The sequence below is a fragment of the Crotalus tigris genome, unplaced genomic scaffold (genome assembly GCF_016545835.1).
Source record: "Crotalus tigris isolate CLP2741 ecotype Arizona unplaced genomic scaffold, ASM1654583v1 scf7180000024423.372371, whole genome shotgun sequence".
Lineage (NCBI taxonomy): Eukaryota > Metazoa > Chordata > Lepidosauria > Squamata > Viperidae > Crotalus > Crotalus tigris.
Genome location: NW_024100590.1, coordinates 7,503 through 23,612, shown reverse-complemented (window position 1 = coordinate 23,612; position 16,110 = coordinate 7,503). Strand labels below are relative to the sequence as shown.

General features: G+C 42.7%; 1 protein-coding gene across 4 annotated transcripts in view; it reads left to right on the top strand.

Annotated features, from left to right (window-relative positions):
• The window catches only part of LOC120302128 (zinc finger protein 493-like), a 36,731-nt gene extending 24,011 nt beyond the window's left edge, over positions 1–12,720 (top strand). Inside the window, exons 2-6 of one of the 4 annotated variants that reach the window (XM_039330046.1) lie at positions 965–1,076; positions 2,294–2,361; positions 3,148–3,274; positions 3,733–5,724; positions 11,764–12,720. In XM_039330046.1, coding sequence (XP_039185980.1) covers positions 965–1,076; positions 2,294–2,361; positions 3,148–3,274; positions 3,733–5,724; positions 11,764–11,783 — 2,319 coding nt within the window. In that variant the 3' untranslated portion in view covers positions 11,784–12,720. Of the gene's footprint in view, positions 1–964; positions 1,077–2,293; positions 2,362–3,147; positions 3,275–3,732; positions 9,067–11,763 lie in introns of those variants that run through there. The other 3 variants (XM_039330045.1, XM_039330044.1, XM_039330047.1) reach the window with 3 other exon arrangements.
• Positions 12,721–16,110: the final 3,390 nt, after the last annotated feature.

Sequence of the window (16,110 nt, the reverse complement as noted above, 5' to 3'; positions counted from 1 at the left end):
CTGGTTTTTCTGCTCAAAAACCTGCTTAGTTAAACAATAGACTCCCTTACCCCCACCCACCAGGAGTTCACGTTGTCCGATAGTAATATTTCTTCTAGTTATGGGAACTGTAAGGTCTCACCACAGCTATTCCCTCAAGAAAGCTTAACTCTTGAAACAGACATCATTTTAAAAGGATCTTTTATTGAGAGAAAGTGATTGCAGACAAAGCAGGCAGGATCTAAAGCTCCCCGCGCAAAACATTAGGTTAAACCCCCATCATTCAAACCCTTCCCAATTGCCCAGTCCGTAAAGAGCCAATCCAATAGTGCAAAGGTGTTGTGAGAACTCTGAGCCAAGAAGGTGATAACAAGTTGTTTTCAGGCGCTGCAACCTTGGTAGCAGGCAGGGTTCTCTGGAGACGAGGCAAACCAGGGGGAGGAGGCTCATCCCTCCTCCCCCTCCCAATTCCCAGGAAGATACATGAAAGCAAAAGAGGGACAAAGCAAAAATGAATACATCTTAGAAAGGTCCCAAGTCCCCCCCCCCCTTTTCTACCAGAAAGCCAGAAAACTATTCATCCCTCCCATCAGAATGGCAGTGTCTTGGGAGGGATCTATGGGGACCTGACAGGAACAGTCCACTTCTCCTTCAAGAGCTGGCCTTGGGCTCTCGGTTGCCTAGATACCATTCCTCCCTCCCTTGCATTCCACCGTCAAGATATGAGCAGGAGAAAAAAATGTAGGCGAAAAAGCAAATCAGTCTTGACAATATGAAGGTGGAGTGTGGTGTTCGAAGCACTACGGCAGGGGTGTCAAACTGCTGGCCCGCAGGCCGGATGCATCACGAAACCACGCCCATCCCATTGCCGGCAATGGGGAAAAAGCTCCGATATGTCGTGCGGCGTAACATGACATTGCGAGTTTGACATGTCTGCACTAGGGAGTAACGCAGTCTTCCTTTTTTTTCTTGACTATTGTTCCAGGCGCAGAAGCCCTTCATTGAGATGGCCGTTGAACACTATGAAACATATTCTCCTCAGGAGCTGGTCTTGGAGGGAATCTCCCAGGAGAAACCACCTCTGGCTCCATCTTCAGGTAAAGGAAGGCTCTTCTGGTCCATAATGTCCATAATGCCTGAATTCTTCATGATCTTGTTTTGCAAAACTACTTCCGCTCTCTATCTGAGTAGCGTGATAACCTAGTGGTGAAGCCGCTCGCCTCCCACTTGGAAAGCTGAGAGTTCAGTCCTAGGTACAGACAGATATAGCATCAGGAAGGGCATCTAGATAAGATGATAAGATAAGATAAGAGAAAATAAGATAACCTTTATTGTCCTTTTTTTTTACTGTGGGCACAACGGCACACATCAAAAATGAAATTTAGTTGCCTGCTCTCAAAATGAAACACATACATGATACACACCTAAACGTACTATATACAACGTATGTATAGACCCACACTCCCACATATACATGACAAATATTAAATATTGTCCATTGTCTTGAATATATAACGGAAGGAGGAAGCTTGAGAGTTCACAAGGTTAATGCTGTACGGAATGAAACTATGGCTGAATCTGGATGTTCTGCTACGGAGACCACGAAGCCTCCTCCCAGAAGGTAGCAAGGAAAACAGGTCATGAAGAGGATGTGTAGTGTCCCAGATAATCTTGCAGACCCTGCTCAAGCAACGCTTCTGTGCTATGTCCTGGATGGGAGGGAGGGAACAGCCAATGATCTTTTTGGCCATTCTCACCACTCTCTGCACCGCCTTCCTGTCTGAAAAATCCTCAGCTGTATTCTATTTTTGTCCCAAATGGTATAGACTTTTCTGCCTGAGCCAGGGGGTTGGACTAGAAGACCTCCAAGGTCCCTTCCACTTTATAATTCAATTCGATTCGATTCGATTGTCACCTCAGGTCTATCCCGAATTAAAAGATTGTAGGGTCTTAAAAAGAAAAAAAAACCTTTAGCTCTGTGTGTAAGAAGGCCATTGTATTTAGCATTGTTTTTTTAATTTGTATCCACTTTTATTATTTTTACAAATAACTGTAGGGTGAACATACTCAACACACGTTCTTTCTCCTATTTTTCCCACAACCACCACCCTGTGAAATGGGTTGGGCTGAGAGAGAATGACTGTCTCAAAGTCACCCATGCTGACTTTCATGGCTAAGGTGGTACTAGAACTCATGGACTCCAAGTTTCTAGTCTGATGTCTTAACTACCAGACCAAACGATGCTAAATGTTTTTAAAACATGTAATTATTTGTTTTTGTTTTTTTATCTCTATCTTGGCAAATGGTACAACAGTGATGCTACCTGTGGAAACGTCTCTTCATTGTGTTGGAACAGATACAGTGGATGTACTTCCATCTCAGGTAGGAATGAGATCTTCTAGTACCAATGTGATTTCTACAAAGAGATTCCTAATCCATCCTTAATGGTTCAAATCTCATTTCCAGTGCCATTTCCTTTATTTTATTTTATTATTTTATTATTTTATTTTATTATTTTATTTTATTTATTATTTTATTTATTTTATTTTATTATTTTATTTTATTATTTCATTATTTTATTTTATTATGTTATGTTATGTTATTATTTTATTTTTTTATTTATTTTATTATTTTATTTATTTATTATTTTATTTATTTTATTTTATTATTTTATTTTATTATTTTATTTTATTTTATTATTTCATTATTTTATTTTGTTATGTTATGTTATTATTTTATTTTTTTATTTATTTTATTATTTTATTTATTTATTATTTTATTTATTTTATTTTATTATTTTATTTTATTATTTTATTTTATTTATTTTATTTTTTATTATTTTATATTTTATTTTATTATTTTATTTTATTATTTATTTATTTTATTTTATATTTTATTTTATTTATTTTTTTATATTTTATTTTATTATTTATTTATTTTGTTTTCTTTTATTTATTTTATTTTATTTATTTTATTTTATTTTATTATTTTATTTTTTTATTTTATTTTAATCTTTCTAGCCAGCTTTTGGATCATGAGCAGCTTCCGCTTTTCTAATTCCTGGAGGATATTGAAGATCGTTTTAAGTTATTTCCATTAAGCTAGAAGACTTGATAAGTTCCTGAAATGTCCACTTAATTGGGATTTTTTTCTTTTTTTCTGTGTTAGGAGCCCATAACCTTTGAAGATGTAGCGGTGCTGTTCTCCGAGGGGGAGTGGGCCATGCTGAATTGCGAACAAAAATCTCTATACAAGGAGGTGACGCTGGAAAATGCAAACAATGTGGTCTTTTTAGGTAAGGGAGTTTCTTTCCTCTGGGCTCAGAAATATTGGAAGATATATGAGCCATAATAGCCCAGTGGTTAGAATGCAGTACTGCAGGCTAATTCTGCCAACTGCCAGCAGTTCGATTCTCACTGGGTCAAGGTTGACAACCTCCCATCCTTCCAAGGTTGATAAAATGAGGACTCAGATTGTTGGGGGCAATATGCTGACTCTGTAAACCACTTAGCGAGGGCTGTAAAGCACTGTGAAGCAGTATGTAAGTCTAAGTATTATTGCTATTCTAGTAAAAAAAAAAGTAGCTGGTTTATTTAATAGACAAAATTCTGATCTGGTATTATTCTGTCTATGGAAAAGAAGAGTATTGTATCTGCACCACTTGTAGGAAAAGCTAAAATCTTCATACCATTTCTGTACGGATATCCTACGTTCGTATCTCATGAAATTTTATCTTTCTTTTTTTGTCCCAAGCAGGTGATGGGCTAGAGACCAAGAATTATACAAAGCAAGTTGTGGATTTTTCAAAATCTCTTGAAACTGAAATCAGAAGAGAGAGATTTGGAAATCAGTGCAGACCAGAAAGTCCCAAGAGAAGCCAGTTAAATAGAGACATGGAGAAATCCCTCATCTCTCCATATGCATGCAGGGACAATGATAAAAAATGTAGTTGGAACCTTCTTCTTACTTTACACCAAGATTTTGACAGTATAGATAAAAGATATAAATGCATGGAGTGTGGGAAAAGCTTCAGCAAGAACAGTAATCTTAATGCCCATAAAAGGATCCACATGGTAGAAAAACCATATAAATGCATGGAATGTGGAAAGAGCTTCTGCAGGAATGATACTCTTACTTCCCATAAACGGATCCATTCTGGGGAGAAACCATATAAATGCCTGGAGTGTGGAAAAAGCTTCCGCAAGAGCAGTCATCTTCATGCCCATAAAAAGATCCACATGGTAGAAAAACCATATAAATGCACGGAATGCGGAAAGAGCTTCTGCAGGAATGATAATCTTACTTCCCATAAACGGATCCATTCTGGAGAGAAACCATATAAATGCCTGGAGTGTGGAAAAAGCTTCCGCAAGAACAGTCATCTTACATCTCATAAAAGGATCCACGTGGTAGAAAAACCATATAAATGCATGGAATGCGGAAAGAGCTTCTGCAGGAATGGTAATCTTACTTTCCATAAACAGATCCATTCCGGGGAGAAACCATATAAATGCCTGGAGTGTGGAAAAAGCTTCCGCAAGAGCAGTCATCTTCATGCCCATAAAAAGATCCACATGGTAGAAAAACCATATAAATGCACGGAATGCGGAAAGAGCTTCTGCAGGAATGGTAATCTTACTTCCCATAAACAGATCCATTCCGGAGAGAAACCATATAAATGCCTGGAGTGTGGAAAAAGCTTCTACAAGAGCAGTCATCTTACATCTCATAAAACAATCCACACTGGACTGAAGCCGTATAAATGCATGGAGTGTGGAAAGAATTTCAGTATGAACAGTTCTCTAACTTCTCATAAAAGGATCCACACTGGGGAAAAGCCGTATAAATGCACGGAGTGTGGGAAGTGTTTCAGTGGCTTGACCTCCTTTACCACTCATAAAAGACTCCACTCAGGTGAAAAACCATTTAAATGCACGGAGTGTGGAAAATGTTTTAGAGGGTTGAGTTCATTTACTTCCCATAAAAGGATTCACTCAGGAGAAAAACCCTATGAATGCACACAGTGCGGAAAGTGCTTCAATAGGAACTATTCCCTTACCTTTCATAAAACAATCCACACAGGAGTGAAACCTTACAAATGTGTGGAGTGTGGGAAGAGTTTCAGTATGAACAGTTCTCTAACTTCTCATAAAAGGATCCACACAGGAGAAAAACCATACAAATGCATGGAATGTGGGAAAAGCTTCTGCATGAGCAGTAACCTTACTTCCCACAAAAGGATTCACAGTGATCCAAAAACATCAAAACATGTAGAGTGTGGGAAAAACTTTGATAAGAGTTTTTCCAATAAAAAGATCCTCACAGGGCAGAAAACGTATCAGTGCATGGAATGTGGCAAATGCTTTAGTAAGAGTAGTTCCCTTACTTCCCATAAAACAATTCATACTGGAGAGAAACCCTATCAATGTGTGGACTGTGGAAAGAGTTTTACTCAGAATAGTAATCTTACATCCCACAAAAGAATTCACAGTGGGGAGAAACCCTATAAATGTACCGAATGTGGAAGGAGCTTCAGTATGAACAGTTCCCTTACTTCCCACAAAAGGACCCACACAGGGGAGAAACCATATAAATGTATGGTGTGTGGAAAGAGCTGCACTACTAGCAGTGATCTAACTACTCATAAAAGGATCCACTCAGGAGAGAAACCCTATAAATGCATGGAATGTGGAAAGAGCTTCACTATACGTTCTTCCCTTACTTCCCATAGAAGGACCCACACCGGTGAGAAACCCTATAAATGCATGGAGTGTGGAAAAAGTTTTAGTATTAACTATTCTCTAACCTGCCATAAAAGGGTCCACACAGGAGAAAAACCCTCTAAATGCATGGAGTGTGGAAAGAGCTTCAGTATGAGGAGTAACCTTACTTCTCATAAAAAGATCCACGGAAGGGGAAAGCCATATGAATGTTGTCAGTGAATTGTGATACCTCAGAAACATGATTAATCAATTCATGATTAATTGATTAATCATCATGAATTGATTGATTGATGAATTAATAAGCACTTAATTTGGAATTTCCTTCAGTAGCAAATTTGCTTCTCATAAAAGTATTCCCTCAGAGAAGAAATTGTATCAATAGATTGAGTGTAAGGAAAGCTTTAGCTAAAGCAATCCATTTCCCCTCTCAAAAATAATTCACACATTTTGGGAAAAATTGTGACAAACTGGAACATGTCTAGAGGAGAGTGACTAAGATGACAAAAGGCCAGAATGGAAAGGCTTATGGGTAGTAGTTAGAGCCACTTGGTGTCAATGTTCTGACTAAAAAATCCAACCAAGTAAGCACCGATGCGATGATCCAATTTTTTTGTGCAAAACTGTATTAGGTATATCATTTCGGCACGAATGAAAGCAAAACCAGCTCTGGTTATTTCCCACGCAAACTGCTATCATTAAAATAGAATTCTCCCCCTCTGAATGCAGGTCACATTGTTCAAGTGTTAAAATATTGTTATGGGAAAGTATCTTTGTTTATGGGTAAACACTTGTTGAAACATCCTTGGTTCATACGGTTGGTTTTTTTTGGATTCTGCATTCCATTTCCTCCCCTCTTTTCCCCCTGAGTGCAATGGCAAGCTAAGAAGCAGTAACGATAGCAATATTGTGCACACACTTTAAGCTTGACACTGGGCCTGCTTAGCACCTGGACTGCAGTAACATGACAATTGTTTTCTAAGTATCTCCAGGTCTGTCATGTAGAAAGTTGGTTGATTTATGTAGAATTTATCGACAAGACAGAAAGTTTCTGTTAATGACAAGAGCTGTTCAACGATGAAGAAACACCAAGGATTGGATTGGGTGTTGAACAAGATGACCTCTGAGGTCCATCTCAACTCATCTGTTCTCTCATTCCATGATCCTGTCAGGAACCAAAGCAAGACATGGCTCAAGGGCAACTTCTCTGAATTTGTGAGAGAAAATAGCTTACAAGATATTTCAGGTTGAGAATATCTTTATCATGTTGCTTTATTTAGTTGATAATACCTCCCCACTACCTCAGTAGACAGCAGGAGACTCAGAGAATCCTCACCCTGATGGAGGTGGAAATAAACGAAATGCTAAAGTATACATATCCAATTGCCAAAGTTTTTATAGCCTGGCCTTTCTCCTTTTAATAAATCTAGTTTGATAACTTAGAGTTGTTATTTTTTAATTATAAAGGTAATCCTTGATGTACGGCCAGTCGCATAATAACCATTCAGAGTTACAAGAGACTTCAAAAATTAGGAGCTGTCCTTAAAGTTATGACTGCCATCCCTTCCCCCTCCCTGCAATCACATGATTGCATTTTGGGCAACTGGTTTGGCATTTGTGGCTGATTGTAGCATCTTGTGGTCATGTGATCACAATGTGCAACTTTTTTTTGCCATTTTGCAGCAAAAGAAATCCCCACCTATTAACTATGCCGTGGTGGTGCAGTGGTTAGAATGCAGTACTGCAAGCTACTTCTGCTGACTGCAGTTTGGCAGTTTGATCCTGACCGGCTCAAGGTTGACTCAGCCTTCCATCCTTCCAAGGTCGGTAAAATGAGGACCCAGATGGGTTGAGGGCAATAACCTGATTCTGTAAAACCACTTAGAGATGGCTGTAGAAGCACTGTGAAGTGGTATATAAGACACAAGTGCTATTGCTATTTCTAACTTAACAATTGCAATGATTCACTTAACGGTCGTAAAACGGGGCTAAAACCATTCAACAAATGTTTCCCTTGGCAGCATCAATTTGGGGCTCAATTGTCATAAGTTGAGGACTACCTGGAATGCCATTGAAAGAGTCGCTTGCTGCGACAGGCAAAAAAAGAATAAACATTGTATCATTTCTTCACTACCTACACTGGCTGATGCAGTAGTGCTTTTTTGAGACTAAATTCAAAATGCTGGTTTTGACCACAATGTAGGATCTGGTTGTCTGAAGGAGTGACTTCTCTCTATATACCTACCCATACTTCAGGTTATCCAATGAAGCCCTCCAGGTGCCACCACCCATGGGTCTCTACAGGGAATTTATGGAATCTATATATTCAGTTTGTGTAGTTACCAATCTCCACTTTCACTGCCGGTTTCCATCAAGCAAAGACAATGGAGAAGCTGGCAGAAGATCTTAAGTAATGACCACACGTTCAAGGGACACTGTGACTGCATGGGATTCCCTTCATGATGGCAACAGGGATTCCACAATTCCTGTTAGTTGGCACAATCACATGGTGTTAGACTTCACAACTGTGTGGTTTACCGAAGGAGTTGCTGGTCCCAATCACCATGGTTAAGCAAGGACTACTGTTTTACCAAAACCCAGCAATTGATGCAAAATTTTATTTATTAAACTAATGTATATGTCCCTCCCCCAAATCACACACAGGTGACTCCAGGCATCTTACAATATTTAAGATCCATAAGATCCCCTCCTTCCCCAGTCGCAGCAGCAACACAATCAAACCAACACTTGATTGATCCTGTCTCCATTCAGGGTCCTCAGGCTGACCAACATTGTGCCAAACATTGTTAGGCAAGGACCCCAGGGGCTGGGCATTGGACCTCTTAACCTTGATCAATACCATGTGAAAATAGCCTTGAAGAAGGAAGTGAATCAAGACAACACAGTGTCCTCACTCTCAACTCATGTAGCCATTTGTGAAGGATACCATGGTTGATGGTATTAAAAGCCTCTGACAGGTTACCCAGAGTGAAACTTGACACACTACCACCATCTTGTTCCCATCAGAGAACATCAAAAAGCATGACTACTAGTTTCCATTTCATATCCAGGTGTGAATCCTGACTTCATCCAGGATCCCCTGAAGCTGCAGTATGACCAAATTGTCATCCCCAACAAGGGTAAACTGGAGATAGGAGGAAGGTTCTCCATCTGGGTGGAAGCTAGTGATGGCTTCTTAAGAAAGGGGTGAACCAAAGCCACCTTAAAGTATTGAGGCTCCATTCCTTTCACCAAAGAAGCATTTACCACTGCCAACCCCACCTTCATGTTACCATCCAGAAGGTCTTAACCAGCTGGCAAGGGGACATGGATCTAAAATACAGATGACCAAGCTCATAATCATAATCTTTCCTCAGGAGCTATAGAGTCTGTTTATTTATTTATTTATTTATTTATTTATTTATTTATTTATTTATTTGTGAGACTTATATACGCTTTAAGTGCAAGCACTCTCTAAGCGGTGTACACCAGTAAGCAGTGTATATATATATTTACATTGCCCCCAACAATCTGGGTCCTCATTTTACCTACCCCGGAAGGATGGAAGGCTGAGTCAACCTTGAGCCAGTGAGATTTGAACCGCTGACCTGCTGAACACAGTCAGCTAAAGTGGCCTGCAGTACTGCACTCTAACTGCTGTGCCACCTCGGATCTTATCTGTTCCCAGATAAGCAGGCAAAGATATATTCTGGGTATCTCTACTGGGCCAATATTCATGAATGAATCCTAGAACTTCAGGAAAATCTTTAGCACACCCTGCAGCTGAACCTCCAAGTCTTTCTTCCGCAGGAGCAATTGGGTCACACAAAAAGGCCCACTAGGTGATTATCTGCAGATGTCATTTGTGCAGAGATGCATTTGTACTTTGCCACACAAATCGCAATAAAATAGGCTTTGATAGCAGCTCTTACCCATGTTTGCTAAAGTTAGCTCTTTGTCTTCTGCCTGTGTCGCTCTTGTTGTTGTTGTTAATTGCGAAGTCATGTCCGACCCATCGCAACCCTATGGACAACATTCCTCCAGGTCTTCCTGTCCTCTACCATCTTCTGGAGTCCATTTAAGTTCACACCTACTGTGTCGCTCTAATTACCTCTTAATCCATTTCATTTCTCTCAAAGATGCTTTTTCAGGAGGCCACTGGAATTTCTTGTTCTTTTTCTGAAGACATTTCACTTCTCATCTAAGAAGCTTCTTCAGCTCTGACTGGATGGTGAAGAATAGAAGGATTTATGTTCCTTGCAGACAGCTGGTCATTTGCATTCTTTTAGAGGCCCCCTGCAGATTTATCTGTATCCTCAGGGTCACCTGAGTGGTGGAAATGTGTGTGGAGCCTTCTTGGAACTGCTGAAAAAACTGTATTGTAGACTGGAGATAGATCAGCGGTTCTCAACCTATGGGTCGTGACCCCATTTGGGGTCGATCAACCATTTCACGGGGGTCGCCAAGCAAGGCTGTCCGCCATTTTTTCCCCTTTTCCGGCGGGTGCCTTATCTCCCTTGGGCTGGGCCAGCTGGTGGCCCAGCCGGTGGTCGGCCTGCTCCGTCTCTGCCGCTTGCCAGCTGCGCCTCGGCCAGTGCAGGGGGCGGCACCACGCATGCGTGGCGCTCCCGGGCAGGGAAAGTCCTCGACTTACGACCAGTTGGGTAGTCCTCGGCTTATGACCGGTTTAGTTCTTGACTTACGACCGGTTTAGTCCTTGACCTACGACTGGTTGGGGGTCATGGCATTAAAAAGGTTGAGAACCACTGAGATAGATGATGTTGAATAGTCCTCTATCAACAAAGGAGGAGGGATATGACATCATTCATCTCCAGTTTACAAAACAGTCCTTTTCAACAGTTCCAAGAAGGCTCCGCACCCATTTGCACTACTCAGGTGATTTTGACAACTCAGATAAACCTCCAGGTGGCCTCAACTGTCTAAAAGAAGGCAAATGACCAGCTGTCTGCAAGGAGTATAAATCTTTCCATTCCCCACCATCCAAGGAGAAGCTTCTTGGATGAGAAGGAAAACCTCTTCAAAGAAAAACAAGAAAGTCCAGTTGCCTCATGAAAAACATCTTTGGGACATTTGGGAATGACAAGATCCATGGGTCAAGAGAGGCTGCTTAGACACAATATAGTCTAGGACCTCACCTTCTTAATCCGAGTAGTAACTATGCAGAGGATTCTCAGGTAAAATTCCCAGCTCTCTCTGAAACCTATCAGGGTCCATCAATCACCAAGAAAATTGAGAAGGCTGGCTGCAAAGTTTAGTTTGGAAAGGTCCTTTAATACCTTGTTGTTACTAGAATTACTGCTCACAGGGGACAGCTGAAGGCCACACACTTTTCTTCAAACTGGGGTCCTTTCTCCAGCAAGGTATGCCTTCCAGACTCTTAGTTTGACTGAAAAGAGGAACTGTTTCCTACAAACGACATTGGAACTCTTAACATGACTATAGTTTTAAGTGGAAGCCAAACTGGGGATATAGTTTAGAGCAGAGGTCTGCAACCTTTGGAGCACGAGGGGCCGGTTCCGTGCAGAAAGGGTTTTTTGCAGACCGGAGGGGTGTGGTTTCATGTACTGCCTGCATCCCACGGATGGGGCTTTGTTTGCGTGGGCCGGTTTCTGGCACGCCGTGGCCTGGTGCCAGTCCACCAGGCTTAGAGCAAGGGAACAAATTAGATTATAAAGCATTAAGCATTATATGTGTGTGTGTGTGCGTGTGTGTGTGTAGGTCTTTGGTTATTTGGGTTTTCTCCCGCGTCAAATTGGAAGTGTCTTGGCGACGTTTCGATGAAGTCTCATTCATCATCTTCAGGCTGGTGTTTTCAGCTTCGTGCTTCTAGCATTGCTCTTAGAAGCATGAAGCTGAAAATACCAGCCTGAAGATGACGAATGAGACTTCGTCAAAATGTCGCCAAGACACTTCCAATTTGACGCAGGAGAAAACCCGAATAACCAAAGATCTACATACAAACACCTGCGAAAACCTCAGAAAACATATATATGTTGATATGCTTACTTTTTCCCTGTTATTGGTTCTTTTGTGTTCAAATCAGGCCTTAAGATGATAATGTAGCACTTGGGAATGAAGATGCAGCCCAACAGACCAGCACTGGAGGCCAAGATGGAGAAGACCTGAACAGTCACCATGTACTTCTCTTTGGTGCTCAGGTAGGTGGGCACGAAGGAGATCCAGACACTGCAGAAGACCAGCATGCTGAAGGTGATCAGCTTGGCTTCGTTGAAGGCCCCAGGCAGCTTTCTGGCCAGGAAAGCCACCGTGAAGCAAATGGCGGCCAGGAAGCCCATGTAAGCAAGGGCACCATAAAACATTGTGACAGAGCCTTCGTTGCACTTCAGGACCATCTCTTCATGTGCATGTCAGACTTAGGAAATGGAGGAGAAACCCCCAACCAGATGATACAGATGAGAGTTTGGACACCAGAACAAGAAAAAACAGTAGAGTTGGCTAATCTCTTTCCCAACCATCGCTGGACCTTGTTTCCCGGTTTTGTAGCCAGGAAGGCCAGTACCACCATTAATGTTTTGGCCCAAACTGAAGAAACAGCAACTGTGAAGATAATGCTAAACATTGTTTGTTGGAGAAGACAAGTAACTTTCTTTGGCTGGCCAATGAACAGAAAGGAGGTCAAGAAGGAAAGCAAGAGGGAAACGAGGAGGATATAGGAAAGGTCCCAGTTATTTGCTTTAACGATTGGAGTTTGTAGAAATTTAATGAAGATTCCTAACACAAAGGTGGTGATTAATGAGAAGGATAAGGCCAAGGAAGCCAGGATGATGCCCAAATATACTTCAAAAGAAAGGAAAGTTACAATCTTAGGGACACATTGATATTGGCCTTCGTTTGGATGCTGATCTTCTGGACATTTGTGGCAATCACTTGCATCTAAGAAGAAGTCGATGAATGGCTTTAGAACAGTGGTTCTCAACCTTTTTAATGCCGCGACCCCCCAACCGATCGTAAGTCAAGGACTACTCAACTGGTCATAAGTCGAGGACTACTCAACTGGTGCAGCACCGTTTGCAGAATGGGACTTTTGGCGGGCTCAGCAGGGCAGAGACAGCCTGGACAATTCCTATTGGCTTTTGAAAGCCAATAGAATTAGACTCTATTCAAGAGAGTCTATTCTATTGGCTTTCAAAAGCCAATAGAATAAAAGGGAGTAGCACAGCTAAGGAAAAGGGGAAAAAATGGCGGACTGCGTTGTTTGGCGACCCCTGTGAAATGGTCGGGACCCCAAATGGGGTCCCGACCCACAGGTTGAGAACCACTGCTTTAGAATCACTAGCATCAATTCTATGCCTCCTTAAATTAAAATAATTAGTGTAAAAGCCATAAAAACTGCTAATGTCATTCAGAATAAAATAGCAATAGCACTTAGACTTATAGACCTATGGAGATTCTCAGTCATCCAGGTCATAGTTGTCCCAAAGATACTTTTTCAGGAGGCAACTGGACTGTCTTGTTTTTCTTTGAAGATGTTTCGCTTCTCATCCAAGAAGTTTCTTCAGATGGTGAAAAAATGGATTTATACTCCATGCAGACAGCTGGTCATTTGCATTCATTTAGAGCAGGGGTGTCAAACTGCCGTCCCCATGGGCCGGATGCGTCACATGGAAGCTGCGCCCATCCCATTGCCGGCAATGGCAAAACAGTCCCGATACATTGCGTGACACCATGTGGCGTCGCAAGTTTGACATGTCTGCTTTAGAGAGTTGTTGAGGCCACCTGAACAGATAAACCTCCAGGCTGGCCTCAACAACTCTCCAAAAGGATGCAAGTGACCAGCTGTCTGGAAGAAGTATAAATCCTTCCATCCCCCACCCTCCAGTCAGAACTGAAGAAGCTTCTTGAATGAGAAGTAAAACGTCTGCAAAGGAAAAACAAGAAAGTCCACTTGCCTCCTGGAAAAGCATCTTTTAGACCAGCGGTTCTCAAGGTTTGTGTGACGGCGACCCCCGTCACACAAACCTTATGCGCATGCGCGCCGCGGCGCGCATGGGGGCGGGGTCCTCGTGTGCGGCGCGCATGCGCGGCGCCACCCCCGGAGGCGCGCCGCCACCCCCACGCGCGGCACAGCCCCCCCCGGAGGCGCAGCGCGCCCCCGGAGGGGACAAAATGGCGGGTCGCCGCCTTTGGCGACCCCCGAAAAGAGGTCGATCGACCCCAAATGGGGTCGTGACCCATAGGTTGAGAACCGCTGTTTTAGACTTATATACTGCTTCACAATGCTTTATAGCCTTCTCTAAGCAGTTTTCAGAATCAGTCTATTGCCCCCAACAATCTGGGTCCTCAGTTTACCGACCTTGGAAGGATGGAAGGCTGAATCAAACTTGAGCAGATGAGAATCAAACTCCTGGCTGTGGTTAGAGTTAGCCACTACACCACCACGGCTCTTATTAATCCTATGTAATACGGTACATGTGAGCAATGCATTATTTTTAAAGTATGGTAAGTTAAAGCAAACAAACTGCTTAATTTAAGCGATAGTATTGACCAAATTTCATCTGAGTGCTATTGCTTTTCTACCGTGTCCTTGGTGTAATGATATAGTACTCACATCCTGGGCTCGGAATAAACCTTGGGAGAAAATTCTGATGAGATATGGTAGAACGAAGCAGGAAATTAAATTTTACCTCCCTGCACCCTCTCAACTCCCATTGTTATAAGCCAGTGTGAGTCTGGAAAGATTTAGCAGCATAGCAGCATAATAATATTTTCTATTCTATTCTATTCTATTCTATTCTATTCTATTCTATTCTATTCTATTCTATTCTATTCTATTCCATATTTTCTATTCTATTCTATTATTCTATTCCATTCCATTTCATATTTTCTATTCTATTCTATTCTATTCTATTCTATTCTATTCTATTCTATTCTATTCTATTCTATTCTATTCCATTCCATTCCATTCCATTCTATTCTTTTGAACTTTGCAGAGATAGGACTCCTGGTATATTCACCATTTTCCTCCTAAAGAATTGAACTTCCAGAGTGGTTCAATGAAGGAAAGAGATCCCTCTGAACTCCAAAGTCTCTTTTGGTTTTCGTTACCTTTCCCACCGCAACGCTGAGTCTGTTTCCAAGTATTGCCCACGCCTAAAATTGAACACACAGGAGGAGACTGCAAGCGAAAACTTTTATTCTGCAGAAAAAATAACACAAGGAACTCTCCCTCAAAACCTGTATACCCCACCAACATCCACAGAGCGTTTGCCACAAAGATTACACCTCAGTCAGAAGGAATTGTCTCATCTCCCCTTAAAGCAGGGGTGTCAAACTGCTGGCCCGTGGGCCGGATAGTCATGCCGAAACCGCACCCACCGCATTGCCGGTCATAGAAAACTCACGATACATCGTGAAATGTCACTTAATGTTAAGAGTTTGACACTCCTGCCTGAAAGTAATTCCTGCCTGTTTTACACTAACATCTTAGCCCAGTGGTGGCGAACCTATGGCACGCGTGCCAGTGGCGGCACTCAGAGCCCTCTCTGTGGGCACATGTCCCTTCGCCCCAGCCCTGCCTCCCCACACGGCCTCCTCCTCACCAGCAGCCCCTCCGGAGGAGAGTCGCCCCCGGGCGTTGCCCGCACAGGGCAACGCAGCCAAGGACATGGCAGGCAAGTAGCAGGGACAAGACTCCGCCCTTGTGCTCTGTCATGCGCAGATGCTGCTGCAGGGCGTGGGTGGAGATGTGGCCACCATGGTGCTGCTGGGCTGCCTGTTGCGGCAGGCTGTGGAGGTGGTGGCCCTGCGGGCAGGCAGGGCACGGGATGGTGGGCAGGGCAGGGTGGGTTTTGGACACTTGGTCTCTAAAAGGTTCGCCATCACTGTTGTTGAGTCCATGGCGGGAAAAGAGACACGAGAAGCAGCTGGAGTTCTCAGTTTCTTTTATTCAGCGTTCAGCTTACAGGAAGATGGCTTCAGCCTCGCCCAAACGCCTCGCAGCCTCTTATATAGGCAACTCCCGGGTAAAGGGGTTACTTTTCCCGCGCCAGCACCCGCGCAGGCGCACGGCGCTGGCGACAGCCTGTCTGGTCCCGGGCAGCTTTGCACCTGCCCGGGACTGCCTGCAAACGCCCGAGCCGTTTGCAAAGGCTCGGGACATAACACCCCTTTCCCCTGGGCTAAAACTACTACCAACATACAACATTTATTTTACATGACATTTTGCTCCCCAGTGCTCCCACTGTTTACTGGCTTTTGCCTTGCCAGCAATGTTATGTAATCTTCTAGATACTTAGGAGATTTCTTTGCTCTCTGTGACCTTCTTAGCTCTGGGTTACTGGCATAAGGTCCCTGACTGGAGGGAGGCGTGAGCCTGTTCTCTCTATTGTGCCCTGGTGTCTTCCAAGGACTGTGCCCCGATGCCTGGCCT